This window comes from Thunnus albacares, chromosome 6 (assembly GCF_914725855.1).
Source record: "Thunnus albacares chromosome 6, fThuAlb1.1, whole genome shotgun sequence".
Taxonomy (NCBI): domain Eukaryota; kingdom Metazoa; phylum Chordata; class Actinopteri; order Scombriformes; family Scombridae; genus Thunnus; species Thunnus albacares.
In genome coordinates this window covers 26,000,641-26,020,251 of record NC_058111.1, presented here as the reverse complement: position 1 = coordinate 26,020,251, position 19,611 = coordinate 26,000,641, and the positions used below count along the sequence as shown (strand labels likewise).

General features: G+C 39.2%; 1 protein-coding gene across 1 annotated transcript; it reads left to right on the top strand.

Annotated features, from left to right (window-relative positions):
* Nucleotides 1-3,115: 3,115 nt before the first annotated feature.
* tsku (tsukushi small leucine rich proteoglycan homolog (Xenopus laevis)) lies at nt 3,116-13,075 on the top strand. The gene is made up of 3 exons (XM_044354495.1): nt 3,116-3,499; nt 9,006-9,317; nt 10,334-13,075. The coding sequence occupies exons 1-3, from the start codon at nt 3,485-3,487 to the stop codon at nt 11,072-11,074; spliced, it is 1,068 nt and encodes a 355-aa protein (XP_044210430.1). The 5' UTR covers nt 3,116-3,484; the 3' UTR covers nt 11,075-13,075.
* Nucleotides 13,076-19,611: the final 6,536 nt, after the last annotated feature.

Genomic DNA, 19,611 nt, shown 5'->3' with positions numbered 1-19,611 from the left:
TGAGTCAAAATTCAGTTGAGTCAGCCACTTAATGACATTAGTCACTACATAATAGTCTTACAGAAACACATTTATTGTTCTTGCACAATTATGGCATAGGTCATGAATGAATGCATGAATTAATGTTACCAGCATCTTTAATTTTCTTTTTTATCTCAATTAGAGGTTATTAAGGTTAAGATGATATGGTTGAGCCTCAACAGTGAATTTATTAGAGGATGTCTTCAGCTCTGGCGCCATCTTGTGGAAAAGCCCTGCAGTGGCGCATTGTCTATTATGCTTGCAACTGGATTAAAGTCAAAGTATTAAAACTACACCCAGTATGAATATTACTATATTACTATTACTAATAATGACAGGAAATTTCTTTGGAAATACTGAAAAACTGTATTCTTACAATGAAAACTTTGTTGGCTACTACTACTTACCCTTCTCAAACACACACACACACACAGACACACACAAACACACACACACACACACACACACACACACACACACACACACGGATACCCTTCATAGGCCCTTTTGTCCATGATTATCTATAATTTTAATAGAGCTTTTTTCAACACATGATGAGTTTGACTGTGAAAATGATTTTAAAAAAAAGAATGAAGTTATGCAAAAGTCTGAATGAGGGTTGTATTTAATAGGCTAATGTGAATGATACCTGACTACTTTAGTCATATTTGAGCTATAAGATATACATCATCATGCACCATGTTTGTCTTTCGCAGGTTCAGATGTTTTTTGTTCCTTTTACAGACTGATAGTGTACTCTGCATTCTGTCTGCCGGAGCTCCTATCTTATCTTAACAGCCTTGAAGAATCCCAGACATTACAAGAACAACAAGGACTGTATGTGTGTGTGTGTATGCGTGAGACAGAGAGAGAGAGAGAGAGAGTACCAGGTCTTCCTCATATTTACACAGTCACATGTGGGGACTTTCCTCCTTTTTGGGGACAAAAAGCAAGTCCCATTAACTTAAATCTGATTTTAGGGTGAAGTTAGGTTAAGGTTAGGTTAAGGTTAGTGTTTGGATAAGTCTCCAGGAAATGAATGTAATGTCCTCTGAAGTGATGGAAACATGAGTTTGTGTGTGTGTGTATGTGCATGTGTGTATGTGTGTATATGTGTGTGTGTGTGTGTGTGTGTGTTTGACCACAAGTAGCCACATGTAGCAACCACGCATGTATGACATTTCTAAATAAGTTCCCCTCTCCATCATAACCTACTGTATGATGTACTTATTTCTGTCTTATTTTTTTGAGATAACACAATATTATGCAACATCTTGCATGTACCCCTGAGAGTGCAATTGTGTGCATTATGTAGTACTGTATGGGCGTGTGCTGTGATGCTGTCATGTTCTCTTGAGGAAAACAATAGTTGAGGGTGCAGCTGAAGTGTGGAGGCCCCTCAGTATTGTGTGAGCAGCAACAGATGTTCGCCATCAGTTTTCACACTCGACCTCTCTGTTTCTGACCCGCCTTTCAGGGAACTTGTTGCAATATTTCATTTAACAGACACAGATTTGATATAGTCAGTGATATCATGTGCAGCAGTTATTTAAATTGTTACACTGCAAGATCTGTCTCTGCAAAAGTTGAAGCTGCATGGGGTGCTTTAGTAATTTTGACACACAGGAAAAGTCTGGGTTTCCGTTCACATTAGTTTTAATCAGCTTCATCAAAATGTGAACCACAGGCCAAGTGAAACAAACCGCCGCCTTGTTGCGCAACACCGTCTTTCAGGTTTGCTTCTCATGTGGGTCTGTTAGCAGCGACACCACTAGAGTGCGCAATGACAAGTAGTATCAACTCTGCCAGACAGCGTACCGAGCCCGGAAGTTACACATGTGACTCCTCCAAAATAACAGCGTAACATTTGTGATCGGAGCAAGTCGAGATTCAGAGGTCTCTTATTTATTACAGTTTTCTCGATCTCTTACACAATACAACTGGGCCTTTTAACTAAACACCCCAAACCATGACGCCATCTACCAAAAGACAGACCCATTTCCCAAAACTATAAACACTATTCCCCTGTTTACACTCATGTGCTCGTTTAGAAAGCACTGTCATTTAATATCATTAACTCAAGTCATCACAGCTGGAACCCAATTAACACACAATTCCCCCGGTGGAAACACTAAGAGTCAAAATTGTTCACACACCAATCAGAACCTCAGGATAGATAGATAACAGGGTCATAGGTCAGTTCACTTGTTTTGGAACAATGGATCCACAAAGACCTGAGGCAGAAAACATGTGATTTCTTTCTTCATGTACAAACTTACACAAACTTTTTTTTTCATTGGTTTATATTGATAAATACGTGGAAATTAATTTACTGTTTTCTACGTTCTTTATCAGTTGCATATTTTTACAGCACATTTATTTTTTCACCCAGTTTCAGTTTATTTTACTATAGTACATTAAGGAATTAAAAATTTTGAAAATGTATACATGTGGTGTGTGTTTATATTGTGTTCATCATGTAAAGAGGTTGTTCTGGGGGAAAACCGTAAGTGCCATTATTCAATGCATCAGGTTTTTATGGTAGAGCTTTGAAGGCATCTCACTAGTGTGTAATGGCTGTTTTGTCGTCATTTTATGGCTTTTCTGTGATGTCTGAAGGCAATGGTTTTGATGTGGAAGGTGGAAGTTTGTGAAGATGAGTGTAGGCCTGCAGTTGTGTTTAGAGCAGTGGTTCTCAAAATTGTTCACATCAAGGACCCCTAAACTGACAAATTCGACCACAAACCCCCATTTGATAAGATTTTGTCCCATGGTCCCCCATTTGATTTTTGCTTTTAGATATTATATTACGGAATGTGTATGAAACCCATGACCAAAATAGTAATTCATTCTGTCATTGTGTTATTTATTGATGGAATTATAGTGAAAATAAATTATTCTCCTTTTTGCTGGGGACCCCTGAAACCTCCTCAAGACCCCACTTTGAGAACCATTGCTTTAAAGTTTTGGGAAATGGAGCAAAATTTCCAGAAATGTATCTTAGCAACCAAAAAAAAAACATTATTATTCACTCAGTTATTTCCACACTCTGACATGACACTATCACCATGGCAACAGTTACCAACGTAATTAACACAGTAAACAGCTGAGCTAACTGACATGGACAAATCAACAACACTTAAAACATAAAAACAAGGAGTAAAACCATCTTGAAGTTGCATTTAAAGCATTTTTTATTTTGTAAAGGGCTGAAAGGAAGTGCTGTCATATTGAACCCTGGCGGACTTGATGATAGTAAAACGAGCCAAAGCAGGCAGGACTTTTATGGGATGGGAACAGACGAGTGTGTCCCAGTGTTTGCAGCTCCTGACAGACTCACGGAGGGATCCGCAGAGCTCATGCAGGGCAACGGGCAGACAAACCGCCTGGACCGAGGAGCGCTGCGGGGGTCTGGAAAATGGGAGCGGTGAAGTGAAACACGGCTGAAAAGCGGACTGTCTGGATGAAAGGCACCAAGGTAAGTTATAACGAAACACAAGGAATTCAAGTAGGGCTTCTTATTTGACTCCTCACTGTGTATCAGATCAGTTGTGGCGTTTCGGACACCGAAACGCAGCAGAGCAGCGGACCTCTGTGGTCAGATCAGATTTCACATTGTGGCCTCTGTGTTTAAGAAACCGCCCCTGGACTGTCCCGGCTGAACTGACCAGGCTGTGGCGCGTCGTTACCGCAAATTATTCAAAGACGGGATAAACTTTATCAAGTGTGAAAACTCCCGAGAATGATGCGAGCTGAGGTGACATGCGGATCTGTGATTGACAGCTGGAAGGGGCGGGAGGGTGACACTGAAGGGATCGTTAACGGGATCATAATGCGATAACTGTGTTGGATAATTTATCTGAAAAGGCTGCAGTAGAAGTCTCTGCCACGTACGGCTGCAAGAAATTTGATCTGCGGAGGTGCCCATGCTCTGAGTGTGTACCCGCCTCTTAGTTTAACTCCCCAGCATGGCAGCAAGAGACCCTGTCTGCTTTAATACTGAGAGAGCAGCAGTGACACGTTTGTCACAGTTGGTCAGACTTTTATGATTAAGGAGTGAAAAATAAAAACAGCTGGAAACAGATTGTAAAAGTGACATAATAAGCCATAAAGAAGAGCTCAATAAGGATTCTCTGGTTAGGAGAGCTGCTGGTGTTAAAATAGAAACAGTGGTGGAGGAAGCTATTGTAAAATGCTTTTATTTGTTATATAGCCTAAGTCCTGCATTATAACAACCCTGTCTGTATTATATTATTATAGCCTATTTTATATTTTTGGATCGTTACTACTGGTGGAAGCTAATGTTAGTACTTTATATACTGTTGGGTAGTTTGATTTATAACATTACATCATGTTTTATAAACTGATCACATTTTCTATGTAAAACTTGAATCTAGAGCTGCAACGATTAGTTGATTAGTCGATGGACAGAAGATTGATTGGCAACTATTTTCATAATCGAAAAAACTGGTTTCTGCCTCTTAAATGTGATTATTTAATGCTTTTCTTTGTCAAATAATGATGGTAACCTCAGTATGTTTGGGTTTTGGGTTGTTGGTCAGACAAAACAAGACATTTGAAGATGTCACCTTGGGCTGTGGGGAACTATAATGGATATTTGTCACTGTTTTCGGACATTTCGTTGGCGAAACGATTAAATGAGAAAATAATTGGTAGATTAATTGATAATGAGAATAATTGTTAGTTGCAGCCTTACTTGAATGTGCAAAGTAACTCAAGTAAGTAATTCAAGCTGTCAAATGAATATAGTAGAATAAAAGAAAAGTAGTAAAGTAGAAACATAAAATAGCATGAAATGGAAAGACTCAAGTAAAGTGCAAAAACCTTCAATTTGTTCTTAAGTACAGTACTTGACTAAATGTACAAAGTCACATTACACCACTGAATAGAAACACAACGACGATGTTTTGGCTTCATTATAAAATTGTGAGCATTTTTCTGTTCCAAAGAATAAATAAATATACAATGATATATCATCTTTATAAGAAGCAGTATCAGTCCACTGTTGTTTATATTGGCTATTTGTCAGAATTTTAATTTTCAGAAGTCTGTTTATCCTAAAGGCAACAATCAACAAACTTAATGGAAAGGTCATGCAAGTTTTTGCCAAAGATCCGCCATCACTGTGTCTCATTTCAAAGTTAGTATTTGGCAGCCTCAACGACAGAATTAGTAATTATATCAGGCCATGCTGTCGACCACATCTCCAGTGAATCCTTCATCACTCTTTCTTCTCTTCTTCTGAAATGTGCTTTGATGTATTTGATCAGTCTCCTTGCTTGTAAATGTATTTATTTGCCATAAGTGTGGGTGTCCCATTGCTGCCTAATTGTTTTAAAACACTTAAGTGCCATCAATTTAATTTAAACTCCCGGCCTTCTCCTCAGTGTCATGCATTCATTTGGCTTAAAAGGATTAGTGTGGCATCCATCTTCTAATTACACAGTTTTCAGCCCTCAACTTGAAGATTAAATTGGGACAGAGTGGTCTCAATGACTCGACGAATACATCAGAGCATCGGAGGATACTGAACAAATTGAGGGCTAAATGAGGTCAGTCACAGATGCAAATGAATGTGTTCACTAAATAGATATTATGTCAGGTATGCTCACTCTGTCCTCTGCTTTAAAAGTGCATCAAGTTTCTCACCTTCATTGTCTGCACATGTTCATGCATCTGGTTAAAGAAAAGCCAGCTGGAAAAAAAATCTTATCTGATTTCATATAAGTTAATTGACTGTGGGCAATGAAATATCTGTGGTTCTTTTATATTGACTTTTGACACGTTAAGTGTTTACACTGACAACAACTGCATGGATTGGATTATCACAGTAATAGAGTTTGGATAAGTTTGCATGTAGTTGTAAGGTGATAAGTTATAATTTAGTAAAAGTCCTGCAATAAAAAGTAATTTCAGCTGTTTACATGAGCTGCAGGTGGGTAAATAAATAAATAAACAGCTAATAGCTGATGATCCCCAGAGGACAGCAGAGGTTGTTGTGCAGCTTTCCCAGAACAAAAAGGTGCGAAAAGACCTCTGAAAGTGAGAAGGTGTCGGGGCGTGATTTCACAGGCCTTTGCCAATTGTCCACTCAGGGGGTTCGCAGCTCTAACTGCCATTGCCGTCGAGTAATTGCGGTAGTTAGAATGTTCCTGATTTGAAGGCAGCGTCGGCAGCAGTTTGCTGTTAGCTGAGATTTACTGGCAGGAGGTCGAGACGAACACCTGGAGCAGAGAGTTCACGATCCTCGCTGAGGCAACAGATGGAGCGAAGGATGCAGGAAGGGAAGGTGAGACGGCTGAATGTGGCCGCAAAACCACACAGAGGCGATGAGCAGCTGAAGACCAGTGTGGTGGACGTAAAAAACATATGAGCACTTGGTTTTACTGGCAGTTTCCTATGTTTAGTCTGCATGTGGTGTCTTTGTGGCTCTGTAACAAGGCTGATCTCTCTGAGGCCTTAAGTTTGCTTGAGGTAAAACAAAACTAGAAATTGCAGAGAAGGCGGAGAGGGACCTTATCATCATTTTTATGACAGTTAATGAGATAATACACCACAAAAAGCGAATTTAGCAGTTGCTATAGAAACTGAAATTGTAAAGCTAATTTCCAAAACACTATGAATGTAATTTAGTCATATCAGGCTGCCATAGAGGATTTCTTTTTTGTCAATGTTTGCCTGTGATGTTCGTTGTATTCCATGGCTGGACTTTTTAGCTTCTAAAGAGCTCAACCAGAAAAAAGTTAAATAGTTAAATTTTGTTCAGTGAGAGAAAGATTTGTGTGCTCCGGTAGTTTGATTTGACAGTCATAGAGCTCGCCCATTCCTGTTTGGTCAAAACCTGCAGCTGCAGGGATTATTGCCTTCACTCAGAACACACAGAAACATGCGATCATGCACACACACTCCAGTAGTGTATGATGAAACCATCAGATACTATTTTTTATTTGTACATTATACAAATAAACAACAAATATATCCTCTGTATGTAGCAGCAGAACATAACCTTGTCCAATATAATTATGCATGAAGCTAATACAACAATGTATCCATAAAGTTTACTTTCATTATTACAGTCGTGTGTAGTGTGTTGAACACGCCACAAAATAATTCAGCTCATTAAATGAAAGAAACTCTTGCACAAGCAGCCAGCAGTAGTTTGGAGTTCAGGGATCACAATAAAAGAAACACTGCACAGAGGTGATCGACTCTGTCCGAGTAGACTTTGAGCCATAGTAATCAGCCTGCATATATTGACCCACAAGTACTTCAACTATGTAACTTCATCCTGTTACATAAGCCAGGATAAATAACGTTAACCCCTTTTAGATACACCTGAAAACAGCCATAACCAGAGTCAGTTTGACTTGACTGCATACTCTAAAGAGACTGTCAGAACATGAAATAAACCTCAGTCTGAAGAACAGAGTGCATTTTTATTTTACTCCTTTTTGCAATGACAAACCAATATGCGTTTCTTTGAAAGGCAGGACTTGCTCATTAAACGGACTTTCTTAGAAACATTTACTCTGTCGCCTCCCACCTTATTCCTTTATGCCTTTGGAGCATTTTCTGTAAATTTTGAATCCAGCTCCACACAGAAATGCTCTGTTTGTTGCGCTGTCATTTAGGAGGAATGGCCTTTCACAATATTAGAAAAAAGACCACTTTGATCCTTTGCACTAAGTGACAGCCCAATTAATAATTGTAGTTTGGTGCCTCCTGCTAAAACCCTGTCACTTAGTTTGACAGATTAGAGATTGATTTAGCTTTAAATCCACATTTGAGGCTGTAATTTTAATTTCTCATGCGAGGGTAATGCTTGACAACTCTGGGTTTTATCTTTGACACATCCTGCTGTGTCATGGCTGGGCAACTTAATCATGACTGCTTATGTCCACCTGTTACACAACTCTTAACCTCTGTCCAATTTTCATAGTTATTTGAGTGTTTGTGTGTGCGTGTGTGTGCGTGTGTGTGCGTGTGTGTTTGTGTGTGTGTACACGTTGCTTAAATTGAACTGGGAAAGTCCACTCAGCTCTCATTTACGCATGACGATGCACAGAGAGGCACTTAGCAACTACTGAAAATAAGGTATAATGGGTTTTCTATGTTTATTCTTGGACTTTGAAAAAAATATTTGAGGTGTGGATCTAAGGTATTTCTATTTTGTCTTCGTTAATTCTCAGAGAACATTGTATTTTTTGAAATTATTGATGTGGTATATAATTTTATTTCTACATTGTACATCATAGTGTAATTATCCAGATGTGTTTTTAATGTGTAGCTTGTTTTTCTTTCACACTTAATTTCTAAGTTTCTCCTTCTGCTGTTATTTTAGTTGAAGTGCTGTTATAGTACTTGACCATAAGGTATTGTAATTTTCAAAATGAGAAGTTGTTTCTGTGGGGTTTTTTTTCTGAATATACTCGTGCTCAAGAAGTGGGCATGTCTCATTGTAACTGATGGAAATGCAAGATATTTCAAGGGCCTTGATTCACGAAACACTCAAATTTTCATTTTTACAACCATGCATACTCATTGTAGTGTGTAAACTAAGAAAGTGCAAATGAATTCTTTGATCAAAGAAATTAGGTCACACCCGTTGGGAAGCCAAGGAGGAAGGAAACTGGGGCTACTCAAGTTGCATGATTAAAAGCTGAAAGTCTTTTCACAAAGCTTAACTAAAACCTTGAAGAGGACATTTGAACAGGAACTGCTCCATTAATTTCTAAAATTACATACAAGGTGTGCTGGGAAGTGGTTTGGACAGTGTGTGTACTGATCTGATCTGTTGATTGAGGTTGTGCAGTTTACTCAGACGGTGATTGTATGTAGCTTGAAAGAAGATCTGAACATGATAAAGGATAGTTTCCGTTAGGATTAACTTTCCTAACCTCAATGAGAGAGCGGCATGGTTAAAAAGTTTTCAAATGGAAATAATGAATGTGTTCTTTCTCCAGAACATAATGGCACTCCTCCTGTGGCTTGGCCTGTCGCTGCTGGCATGCGTCCACTCCACCGCCGTCAAGAACTGCCACCCTGGTTGCCTCTGTGAGGTGGAAAGCTTCGGCCTGTTTGACAGCTTCAGTCTGACCAGGGTGGAATGCCGAGGGTTGGGACCCAGCTCCACCATGCCAATCCCCATCCCGCTGGACACTACCCACCTAGGCCTGTCCTCCAACATCATGGGCCCACTCAGTGACACCATGTTAGCTGGTCCAGGCTACACCACCCTGGTTAGCTTGGACCTCAGCAGCAACCATATTACAAGGGTCAGTGTTCAGAGGAACTCACATATAGATCTAAAACTTTTAAATGAAAAAATAGCACATCTATTGTTATACAAATGAGAAGTTCAATTTGCTGCTACGGTGTCACATGGACACAGATTGTGGCTAGTGTCAGCCAGTGTTAGCTAACTTTGTTTGTTTTGTTTTTTTTCTTTTATTATACCAGTTATATGGTTATATATATTATACCATGGTAACAGCAAGTGCTACAGCAAACACTGCTTGAGCACCTTATTTTTCTGAAAGAGAAACCGGTGAATATGTTTATAGTACAGCCAAACAAACACACATTGTTTAAATAAGTTAGTAAATGATTGGCCTTATTCCATCATGCCATGAGCAACCGCAGTTAGCGCTAACCTCTGTGAAAAATACATTGTGTGTCCTGTGGCTGCTGCACAATAAAAGTCACCTTGTGTTTTTATTAACGTAAAGCATCAGCAGGAGTGAAGCAGGATTTTCCGTTTGCTTCAGCAGAAACTTAATACCACTCTCATATAACGTTAGGTGAGTGAAAAGTGAGCAATGAGGCTGTTATCAATGAGATAAAATTACATTCTATTATATGCATGCCTTTCTGTGACTCCCTTTCTGTTTGAAGGCAATTTGGATCTAGCAAGGGAATGGCAGATCCTGCCACCTACAATCAAAAACAACCATATTTAGTATCAGAAATTAATGTAACCAACCAACATTACTGAGTATCCACTGGCATAACGAGTCTTCTCTACTGCTAAGTTTTAGCATATCACAGATATGTTAATTCTTACATTTTAATGGTTTTATTGTGAGTAATTAATAAATTAGACAGTAAGCGTAAGCATGTGCTTTTGGTTAATTTAGACAAAGCTTTTCTTAGCTAATATCCAAACACACACCTAGTGGCCCAGTGTTTATACATCTCAGAGTGCAGTATAAGTCATCACCTATACCAAGAGATAATAGTCAATTTTTCTTCTCTTACTCTGTCTGTCTGTTCCTTGTCTCCTCATTTTTAGGTTAGCCCCAATGCTTTCTCCAAGCTGCGTTACTTGGAGACTCTCGATCTGAGCCACAACAATCTGGAGAGCCTCCCCCCGAGCTGCTTCACTGGCCTCCCTCTGGCTGAAGTTGACCTCAGCCACAACAACTTCCAGGAGTTTGACATGGATGTGTTTGCTGCTAAAGTTAATGGTGAACCTGTTAGTGTGGATCTGTCTCATAACAAGCTTGCGTCAGTCTACATGACTTTGCATGGGAAAGTATTACACATTCAAAGCCTAAATCTGACAGCAAACCGGATGGTGAGCATACCAAGGCTGGCAGGACTTCCACTGAGGTACCTCAATCTGGATGGTAACCCCATCACATGCATCCAGGAGGGAGCCTTTGCTCAGCTGAAAGATCTGGTTTACTTATCCATCAGTGGCCTCCATGAGCTCCAGGAAATCGAGGCACACAGCTTCAGGGGCCTTCAGAGCCTCCAAGTCCTGGATCTCTCCAACAACCCCAAGCTCAATACGCTAAACCCTGCGGTTTTCAGCGGACTTGACTCCCTGCAAGAGCTAAATTTGTCCGGCTCTGGGGTAGCATCCTTACCAAGTAACATGCTGACACACCTGCCCAGTATTAAGAGTATCACACTGGGACAGAGCATCCACTGCTGGAGGACCCAGAAACAGGGACAGTTTCACCGGCAGCTGGGGCAGGTCCAACACAACGAGGTACTGAACTGTAATGTGGAGGGCATTGTGTTGTGAACCTGTGCTGGAAGAAATGGACCACTCCTTAGTCTTGATGCCAGAGCTGTGCCTTCTCTGCTTTGATATGCAAAACACTTTTTTTGTGATAACATGAATCAATTACCTCTGTTCCAAGGTGAAACTTAGGAATATGTCTTAATGGTTTAATGTAGCCTTCATGAACTCTGATACAAGTATCATAAATGGTGTACCTTTTGAAAACATGATGGAAAATGTACAGTATCCTACAGTAAATAGCACAGAATAGTTCCTTTCACATATTAACATTTAGTCTAAACCGGTAAAGTATCTTTCATGAATCCATTAAGTTATGTTTGTTTGTTAAAGTGGGACCATATTAAGAATTATTTGCACTTATTCCAGTCGCAAAGATATTTTTAAAAAATGCACTTACACATGGCCAAAATGTCATCCAGTGTAATACAAAATCTTCTATGCATTGCTTAAAATATCCACACTGAATAATATTTTACGACTGTTGACCACTAAGATTTTTCATTTGACTTTGAATGTGATGCTTTATTTAAATGATTAAATTAATTGTTCGATGTTTTGGGAAATATCCATGTTTGCTGTCTAGCTGAGAGGGAGATGAGAAGATTGATAATGCGCTCACATTAGTCTGTTCAATATGAAGCTGGAGCCAGGAGACAGTTAGGTAAGCTTAGCTTAGCTTAGCTTAGTGTAAAACCAGCTAGCCTGGCTCTATCACAACTAACAAAATCAGTCTGCCACTACCTCACCTCTGAAGCTTATGAATTAACTAATGAACTAATTAACTGTTAATTTAGTCATATTTGTTTCATTCGTACAAAAACCAAAGAGTTGTGGTTGTACGGGAGGTTTCCTCCAGTTTCTGCCGGTTAACATAGCATTGTACAACCACAACCTGTTTTTAAACTTTTGTTTTTGTAGGAATAAAAACAAATGAGTTAAAAAGTTATTATTAGTGAGCTTTAGCGGTGCTCATAGGTGGATTTTTTCATTGTCGGACACAGGCAGGCTAGTTTTGTCCCCCTGCTTACTGTTATTATGCTAAGCTAAGCTAACTGGCTGCTGGCTATAGCTTCATATTTAGCCTACTGTATAGATGTGAGTGTGTCGATCTCATCTAACTCTAGTGCAGGAAAATGTATAATGGTATTTCCCAAAATAGTGATTTATTCCTTTAACATGAAGCATAAGCTGGAAACTTACAGTAAAGACTTGTTACACAGTGTAACTAAACCTTGTTGAGTGTAAAGATCTTTTCTTGTTACACTCACAAAATGACCATTTTATTACTTGAATTTGCCTCAACAAATGCCAGCTCAAATCTGAGAACATGTTTATTGTGTTCTTTTCATAATGACACTAAGTTTGGTGCACAGCCTACGCAAATTGGGTGCATGCAGCCCTTGACACGGCACTCTCTGACCTGTGTCAGCGAGCAGGCACATTACACAACAGGAATCAACAAGCCGTGACCATGTTGACCAAGAGTTCTTTTTGACTTGCGGTTAAATTAGTCTCCAGTTGCATAAGACAGTCATTTCAAAACGCATTTGACCAATAAAGTAGGACCACACTTCTCATATTTTAGTCATATGAAGTCATATTTGCCAGTATCTGTTGATGTTTAAACACCCAGGCTGCACTGTGCGGTCTTGTTTAACCTTATCTTGGCATTCCTGTGGTATTTCTGTGGAACGAAGAAGACGATCACCCTCAAGACTGCATGTTAGGGTTTTTGAATGTCAACAATTTGGTGTTTCGGTTTTGAGATTTTAAAGGAAATCCACCTTATCAGTTGGCTAAGTGAAAGTCAGATGAGTCTTGGTGTAGAGGTTTATATTTGTATGTATGTAACTATACTGTATGTAACTTTATATAATTATATATATATATGTGTGTGTGTGTGTGTATATATATATATATATGTATATATATATATATATATATATATATATATATATATATATGAATCCTATGTGTAATAAATTGACTTTTCTCACACTTGTAGTTGTAATGACTGCAATTACTCATGTTCTATAATAATAGCAACAATTTGTTGGGTGTGTCAATGAAGGGAGACTAAACAGTGAAAACAAAACCACATCCAAGGAAGGACTGTGTCAGTGCAGACACTGTATTTAACATTTTGATAGAAATCCTGTTTCTCAGAGCACTCTGTCATTTATTCCTATGCACAGGACTGACTCATAGCAGGGTGTGTCTCTGCAGGACAAGAGTGAAGCGTAGATCTTAGTGGTTTACCCTCACAGCAGTGTCTTCACTTTTACCACTCAGTAAAATGTTTCAAATAAAGCTCTTTTGCTTTATTTACTTGAAAGTGCCTGCATACACAGACACATACACACACTTGTGGTCTTGAATGGCCCTTAAAAATGCACTGAAGTGGGCAGACACGCCAGGGTTTGGCAGGTTACCACGCTACACTGGCCTGGTAACCTGCCAATGAGGTGACTGCGAAAGGAGACAAGTAGAGAAAGGAGAAAGAGGGATTGAGTAAGAGAAAGAGAGCTGGGTTTCAGTCACGGCAGCTTACAGATCTCTTGTGTGTGTCTGGGAATGAGTGTTTGTCCTGTGAGACAGAGAAAGACCTCCTTTCTATGACACATCTTCTTTTAACCTCAAAGATACCCAATGCCAAAAAAGGCTGGTATTTTCACAGATTGCATCAGAGTTTTACATGTTAAATCCTGAAAACTGAGAATATAGAGGACTGGTCATAATTGAGATTTCATTGGAACTTAATTCAGCTAAATGCTTTGGAAGGTCTTGAAACAAGCTAAAATTCCTTCAGTTTCCTCGCGTTTGAGTCTATGCTTGGGTATTTGTGAATGTGACTATTCTCTTCAAGTGGGTGGGAGGCTGCCTGAGAGCCCTCAGTGGATGACCCCATTGCAGAAAACACTTCCAGATGTTTGTACTTTGCTTTTTTTTTGTCCATCTCCTGAAGCGCTGGCATGTTGAGACCTAAGGAACCAACCATCCATCAGAAACTGTCCCGGCTGCTTCCAGTAGCACGGGGATAAACGCTCACTGTGAAATCGCAAAGTCATTTGTGGAATGCAACAGCACAACAAATCAGGTTTCAAACCAAAAGTGAGAGTTTTTTTTTTCATTTTGGTCCACCTTTTTTGGCTCTTTATATATGAACATAAAATCCCCATTGATCCTGTCGTGTCCTTTACTCCTCTAAACAATATGTGAAAAGCTGAAAATCAGAACTTAATCAGAAAGCTACACTAAATTAAGATCAGGTCACATGTCTATTTACGTATCAGTTTCTCCTCACAATGTGCCTCTGTGTAGCCTGGGACATGCACAGATGTGCCGAAAAGCATCACAAATATGTTGACGTGCAACATGTATGATAAATCATAGACCAGCCGGCTGACGAAAATGATGTCCCACACATGTGTACACTGCTCTGTCCAGAGAAAGCACACGATGAAACACAATTTGCATGGTCACGTTCTTTGATCTTTTACAGCAAGTGAAAATGACAAGGTTTCTCACAGAGCTGGAACAGGTATGCTGACATTTCTGTTTGACACAGAAAAAACTAAAACCTAGATTAAGTGACAAAGGAATGAAATAACATTTAATTGGAACAGGCTTGTGCAACTGTTCAACCTACCATGATGGTAACTTTCCCATGAAAGTAAAGCAACAGATACACAAATACTTCCACACACCACTGCCGATGAATACACTTCATATTTTATCTTATCATAACATCTTGATTTTGTGGACTGAAGTAATGTCATCACAAAAATAGAGTGCTTTCTCTAAATAACCATTGGTCAAAGGAGGAGGGACGGTAATCAGGAGAACAGAGGACCTTTTTTCAGGTTGCTCCCTGTAGACAAAGTTGAAACTGGGTCAACAGAGACTTTGGGTGAGTGAGTTTTGTTTTCAGTCAGATAGCTGATGTCTGATAAAACAGAATTTGCAGGTATATCTTGTGTGCAAATGTTTGTTGTGACCACCTCCAAACACCAACCAAACAGACAGCAGGTCACATTCATACAAGTTTGAAGAAGATTTGACAAGATTTATTTCTTGCTGCATAATTAATGCTTATTTTTGAAAACAACTTAATTCAGGCATGCTGTTTACATCATGGTGGCGTGGGACAGGAGTGAAAAAAATCAAAAGGTAATCATTTGGTTCTCTGCAGTGGTCCGGCTCTGAGATGTAATTACTTCAAAGCAGAGCGAAGCTTTGAACTGTGTGTAATTAATTCAGGCAAGCAGAGCCAGGGTGTCTTTATTAAGTGCTCCATTCTTGCTTGAACAAACTATCAAACAAATGTAATTTGACCTACCCGGATAGATCCTCTGGAGGATCAAGCTATCCAAGCAGCTAATTCACTTTGCTTCAACAATGAGCCCATACTGCTCTGAACACTGCAAGGTTTTACTTTTCAGTCCCACAGGAGGCCTTCAAATCCAAGAATGTTTTTTTTGGAAGAAATTTTATTAAGTTTTTGTTTAGATTGCAAAAGTTAATATCTGTTTATTAACCAGAGTTTTCAGAAAAGTTAAAGCAGATTTGAAACTTTTATTTGACAACAGTAATATTGACATATTGATGCTCTGAATGCCCTCTGGCTTGATCGTGCTGCTGTGACAATAGATGCCAAGGCACTGTGTCAGCGTACTGCAGCTCAGCACAGAGGTTTTGTTTTTCAGACAAACAAAAGATCAGCTCAACTTGTCACAGGACACAAAGATTTGCTTGTTTTTTCTAGGAGCCAGTAAAGCTGTTGAAGTTTGTATGACATTATTGTTCCATCTGTAAATGTCTGCTGAAGATTGGACATTTATATTTGACTTGTAAATGTAATATATCAGTTGAGGTGTTTCTTGAGTATGATCCTCAACATCTGCAGGGGTTCAAGCACATGATTGAATTTAACATCCATATTTAAAACATGATGAGGTCACAAGATGATTGAAAAGACCAAGAGAGATGGAAAAAAATAATTTCTGCAAAACATAATTGTATTTATTTTTTCAGACCATACCCATTACCTTTTCCTAATTAATTACAGAATGATAAAAGAAAGAATAAACATATCTTTAGATGAACCCATACATTTTAAAAACTGTAGCATTACTCAGCATGTGAAGGAGCAGACAGTGGTCAGTAGTGCTGCACTCTGGCAGTATGGTTGAGCTGATTCTTGCGTTTTGCTAAAAGAGGTCCTAACACTTGAGTAAGGACAGTCTCTGTCAGCTGTTCACAAGTCTGCGTTCGACATCTGTTCCCTCGCTGGAAATGGAGCTCTTGTTTTGTAAAGTAGAGCAAGAACAATTGTTTGTGGGCGTGTTAATGTAACAAAACTACCCCATCTTGTTAAAATGACACCTCCACCTAAATCCCAAATCAAACTGATGATTTGCCCACATTTCTTATTTATCTTTTGCTCTTATGCCACCATATAAAATTCTAACTACACCTTGTTCCTTATAGGGGGGTCTGGAAACAGTTTAAGGTTATCTATTACTGTATCTACAACGTGTCATATCAAGTACGTGAGTAAAACAAGCATGACTTCGCTTGTCAAGAAACAAATGCTGGATTGTATTACCATCACAGACATCTGGCTTATTTCCATTTTGGCTTACACAGTGTTTTCTTACACAGAGAATAACCATGAAAAAGAAGAATAATAGTCATATAAAATACTTGTAGACAATGAAAACAAACAATGAGATATTTAAATTATTGCTGGTTGGTATGTATTTTATCATCTTCATTGATAGAATAGAAATCTTTTTAAACTGATGTACTCTTCAGTGATTTGGAATTGACCAGTAGGCTACTGTTGTTTTTACACCAGAAGGCTGCTTGATCTTTTTGGATGTGTGACTTGATAAATATGGAAATATTCACTGATCATTGGAATGGACTGTTTATTAGCCCATTATTTTCCAAACTGTTGTATATTAATTTCAGGGAAAATGGTAAAATCACTTAAAATCAATTATTCATACCTAAAAAATATAAAGAATCCAGTATTCTCAATGGAGCCCATGTCTGCACAAAGCACCAATATTTGCTTTAAAGGGGAACTCCATTGATTTTACACATCAAAGTGTGTTTACAGGTGTTGGAGAGCACACCTGTTCATACAACTAAAGTATGTATGAAGCCTTTTTGTGGCTCCAGAGTGAGCTGATGAAATCTGATAAAGTGCCTCAAGTGATGTGAGTTGAGTCAGTGTCAGTTGGGGCTAAACACTACAAGTTTGAAAAAGAAGAAGAAGTCTTGGTGGATGGATTTAAAGGTACCAGACCTCTGTATCATCTCTGCTTGAGGCTAGAAGCTCCAGGCTACTTTAGTCGCTACAAGCATATCACACCCAAATCTGTACAGTCAAGTGAATCAAGTCGAGTCGCATTGTGGGTAATGTACGCATCTGGCTTTGACCGTGTGAAAGAATGTGTGGAATTCTGTCTTCCTTTTTTAAAACCGTCCATTGTGAGTCTAACAATGCTATAGGAGTGCAATGCTAAATCGCTGGAGTGCTCTTTTAATCTTGTGCAATTAATAATTTTATTTGTTCAATTTGCTAATGGTAATTGGTAATGGAAATGGTAATATTGGGATCAAACACCAGAAGTTTGAGTTGACCTGTTCTTTTAGTTAACATTATCAAATCCAAAAGATCAGCTGTCGCACCGAAGAGATAAAGTCTTTTACTGAATTTATGTCCCTTTTACGACACTGCATCTGCCCCTGGGTGGTATCTGGTTCAATTTATCTAGGCTACTTAAGGCAAAGCACAGCCTCCTCCACAGAGTTCTTCCACATTCCAGTATCTGAGAAGACGAAGCACAGAGACTGCACCTTTTTAGTGAAGCACTGTTTTATAACCTCTATGACCTCTGACTTTTTTTCAATTATATTCAAGGAAAGGGAAGAATAACAACAGCAAAGGGTATGAGCTGAAGAGAATTTAGAAACACTTTTAACTGTGAACAACACACAAACATCATCAGTACTATAAAAATTAAATTGAACAGGAGTTCTGCCGGCCCTGGGGACTACCCGGCACTCTGAAAGTGAGCTAATAATAAAACATTCATGAGTTTTTCAAAATGTAGATAAAAGTTGACTTCCGTAAAAGAGGAAAAATCAAGATCCTGACATTTCATAAGTCCCCAAACCATGTTGCCTGTTCACACTCACAAGAAGCAGCTCAGTGAAGGAGCAGCAGTCTTGCATCATCCTTCTCATATTGGTGGTCTGAGGAGGGAGTTTCCCAGAGGAAAAGGGATATATCCTGATTCTGCTGCTCTCTCTGTCATTCTCCTCCACCTGGTTTCCATCAGGAGTCGCCGGGTTAGACTGTGTAAAGATTTCCTCAAGGGACGCCACTTTGTTTTTTTTTCTTTCATTGCCATTTTTCCTGGACCTCCTTAAACTGTCTCTATCCTTGCTCCACATTTTTACCAACCCCAATGCCTGCAGTTGCTACCTGAAAGCAGTGTGCAAAGTGCTCGAAACAAAAGTACATAAATAAGTCATGTAGACTGTAGCTTTATAAAATTGTTGTTAAAATCAATCTTAAATAAATGCCAAAGGGAAAATAATGCACAGGAAGGATTATAGTGAATTATCTAGCCTCCGGGAGCTCTTTCCAGTCTTGGAGCACTGGTGGTTGAAGCACACTCTCACCTTTGGTCTTGTGTCTTCTTGACTGTTGGACAATAAGAAGAAATTCTTGATTGCTAAACATTGACCTAGCTAAACATAATCAGTAAACCCAGCATCACTTCACATAGAGATGCATTAAAATTCAGGGTTTATGATCTTTTCATCTGGCACCAGTTCAAATCCTCAGTGCTGCATTCTGAATGAGCTGAAAGAGTTGGTTATGGTAATGACTTTTGACTGGGGCAGGAATAAGGAGAGGTGCACAGCTGTAACTGGAATGAGATGAAAAAAGACACTCACATGACCTCTAAAATCCACAAGGGCCAAAAATGACTTAATTTTTTATGTTTCTCAGTTGCACAACTCTACAAAACTTAAAAGTCAACGTCAGCAAGATGATCCCAAGAGTTGCTCAGGTCCTGTGCAAGCTGCCGTGGAGCAAGAGCATGGCAGTGGTAAATATTTAGAACAAGAGACTGTCTTGTTCACTTTTCCCCCCCAAGAAGTGCAAACACATCCAAGTATAGAGGACAAAAAACTCCATACAATGAAATAAACATTTATTTGAGAAAGCTTGAAATGTTACACCCGCTGTGTTTCACTGTGTGAGTTTCTTTGCAAGACTGGATTTGATCCACTCTCCCAAGCCACAAACATCTGTATCTCTGAACATTATCCTCAACATCAAGGTTAAGTTACTCAAATAGCAAGGATTTTAGACACTTTTCAGCACAGACGTGAAGTCAGCTGTAACAGCACCAGTGGTTGCTGAGCCTCTCTCAGGCTGTGATGTTTGCCTAATGCAATGAGCTCTCCTGCCTTAATGTTTTCTCTGTCACGTCTCACTCCTCCTTTTG

What these genes read in the sequence shown, in the direction of transcription:
- tsku (XM_044354495.1), top strand. An exon ending in GCAGCAACCATATTACAAGG is followed by an intron (nt 9,318 to 10,333) that starts GTCAGTGTTCAG and finishes CCTCATTTTTAG; the next exon opens with GTTAGCCCCAATGCTTTCTC.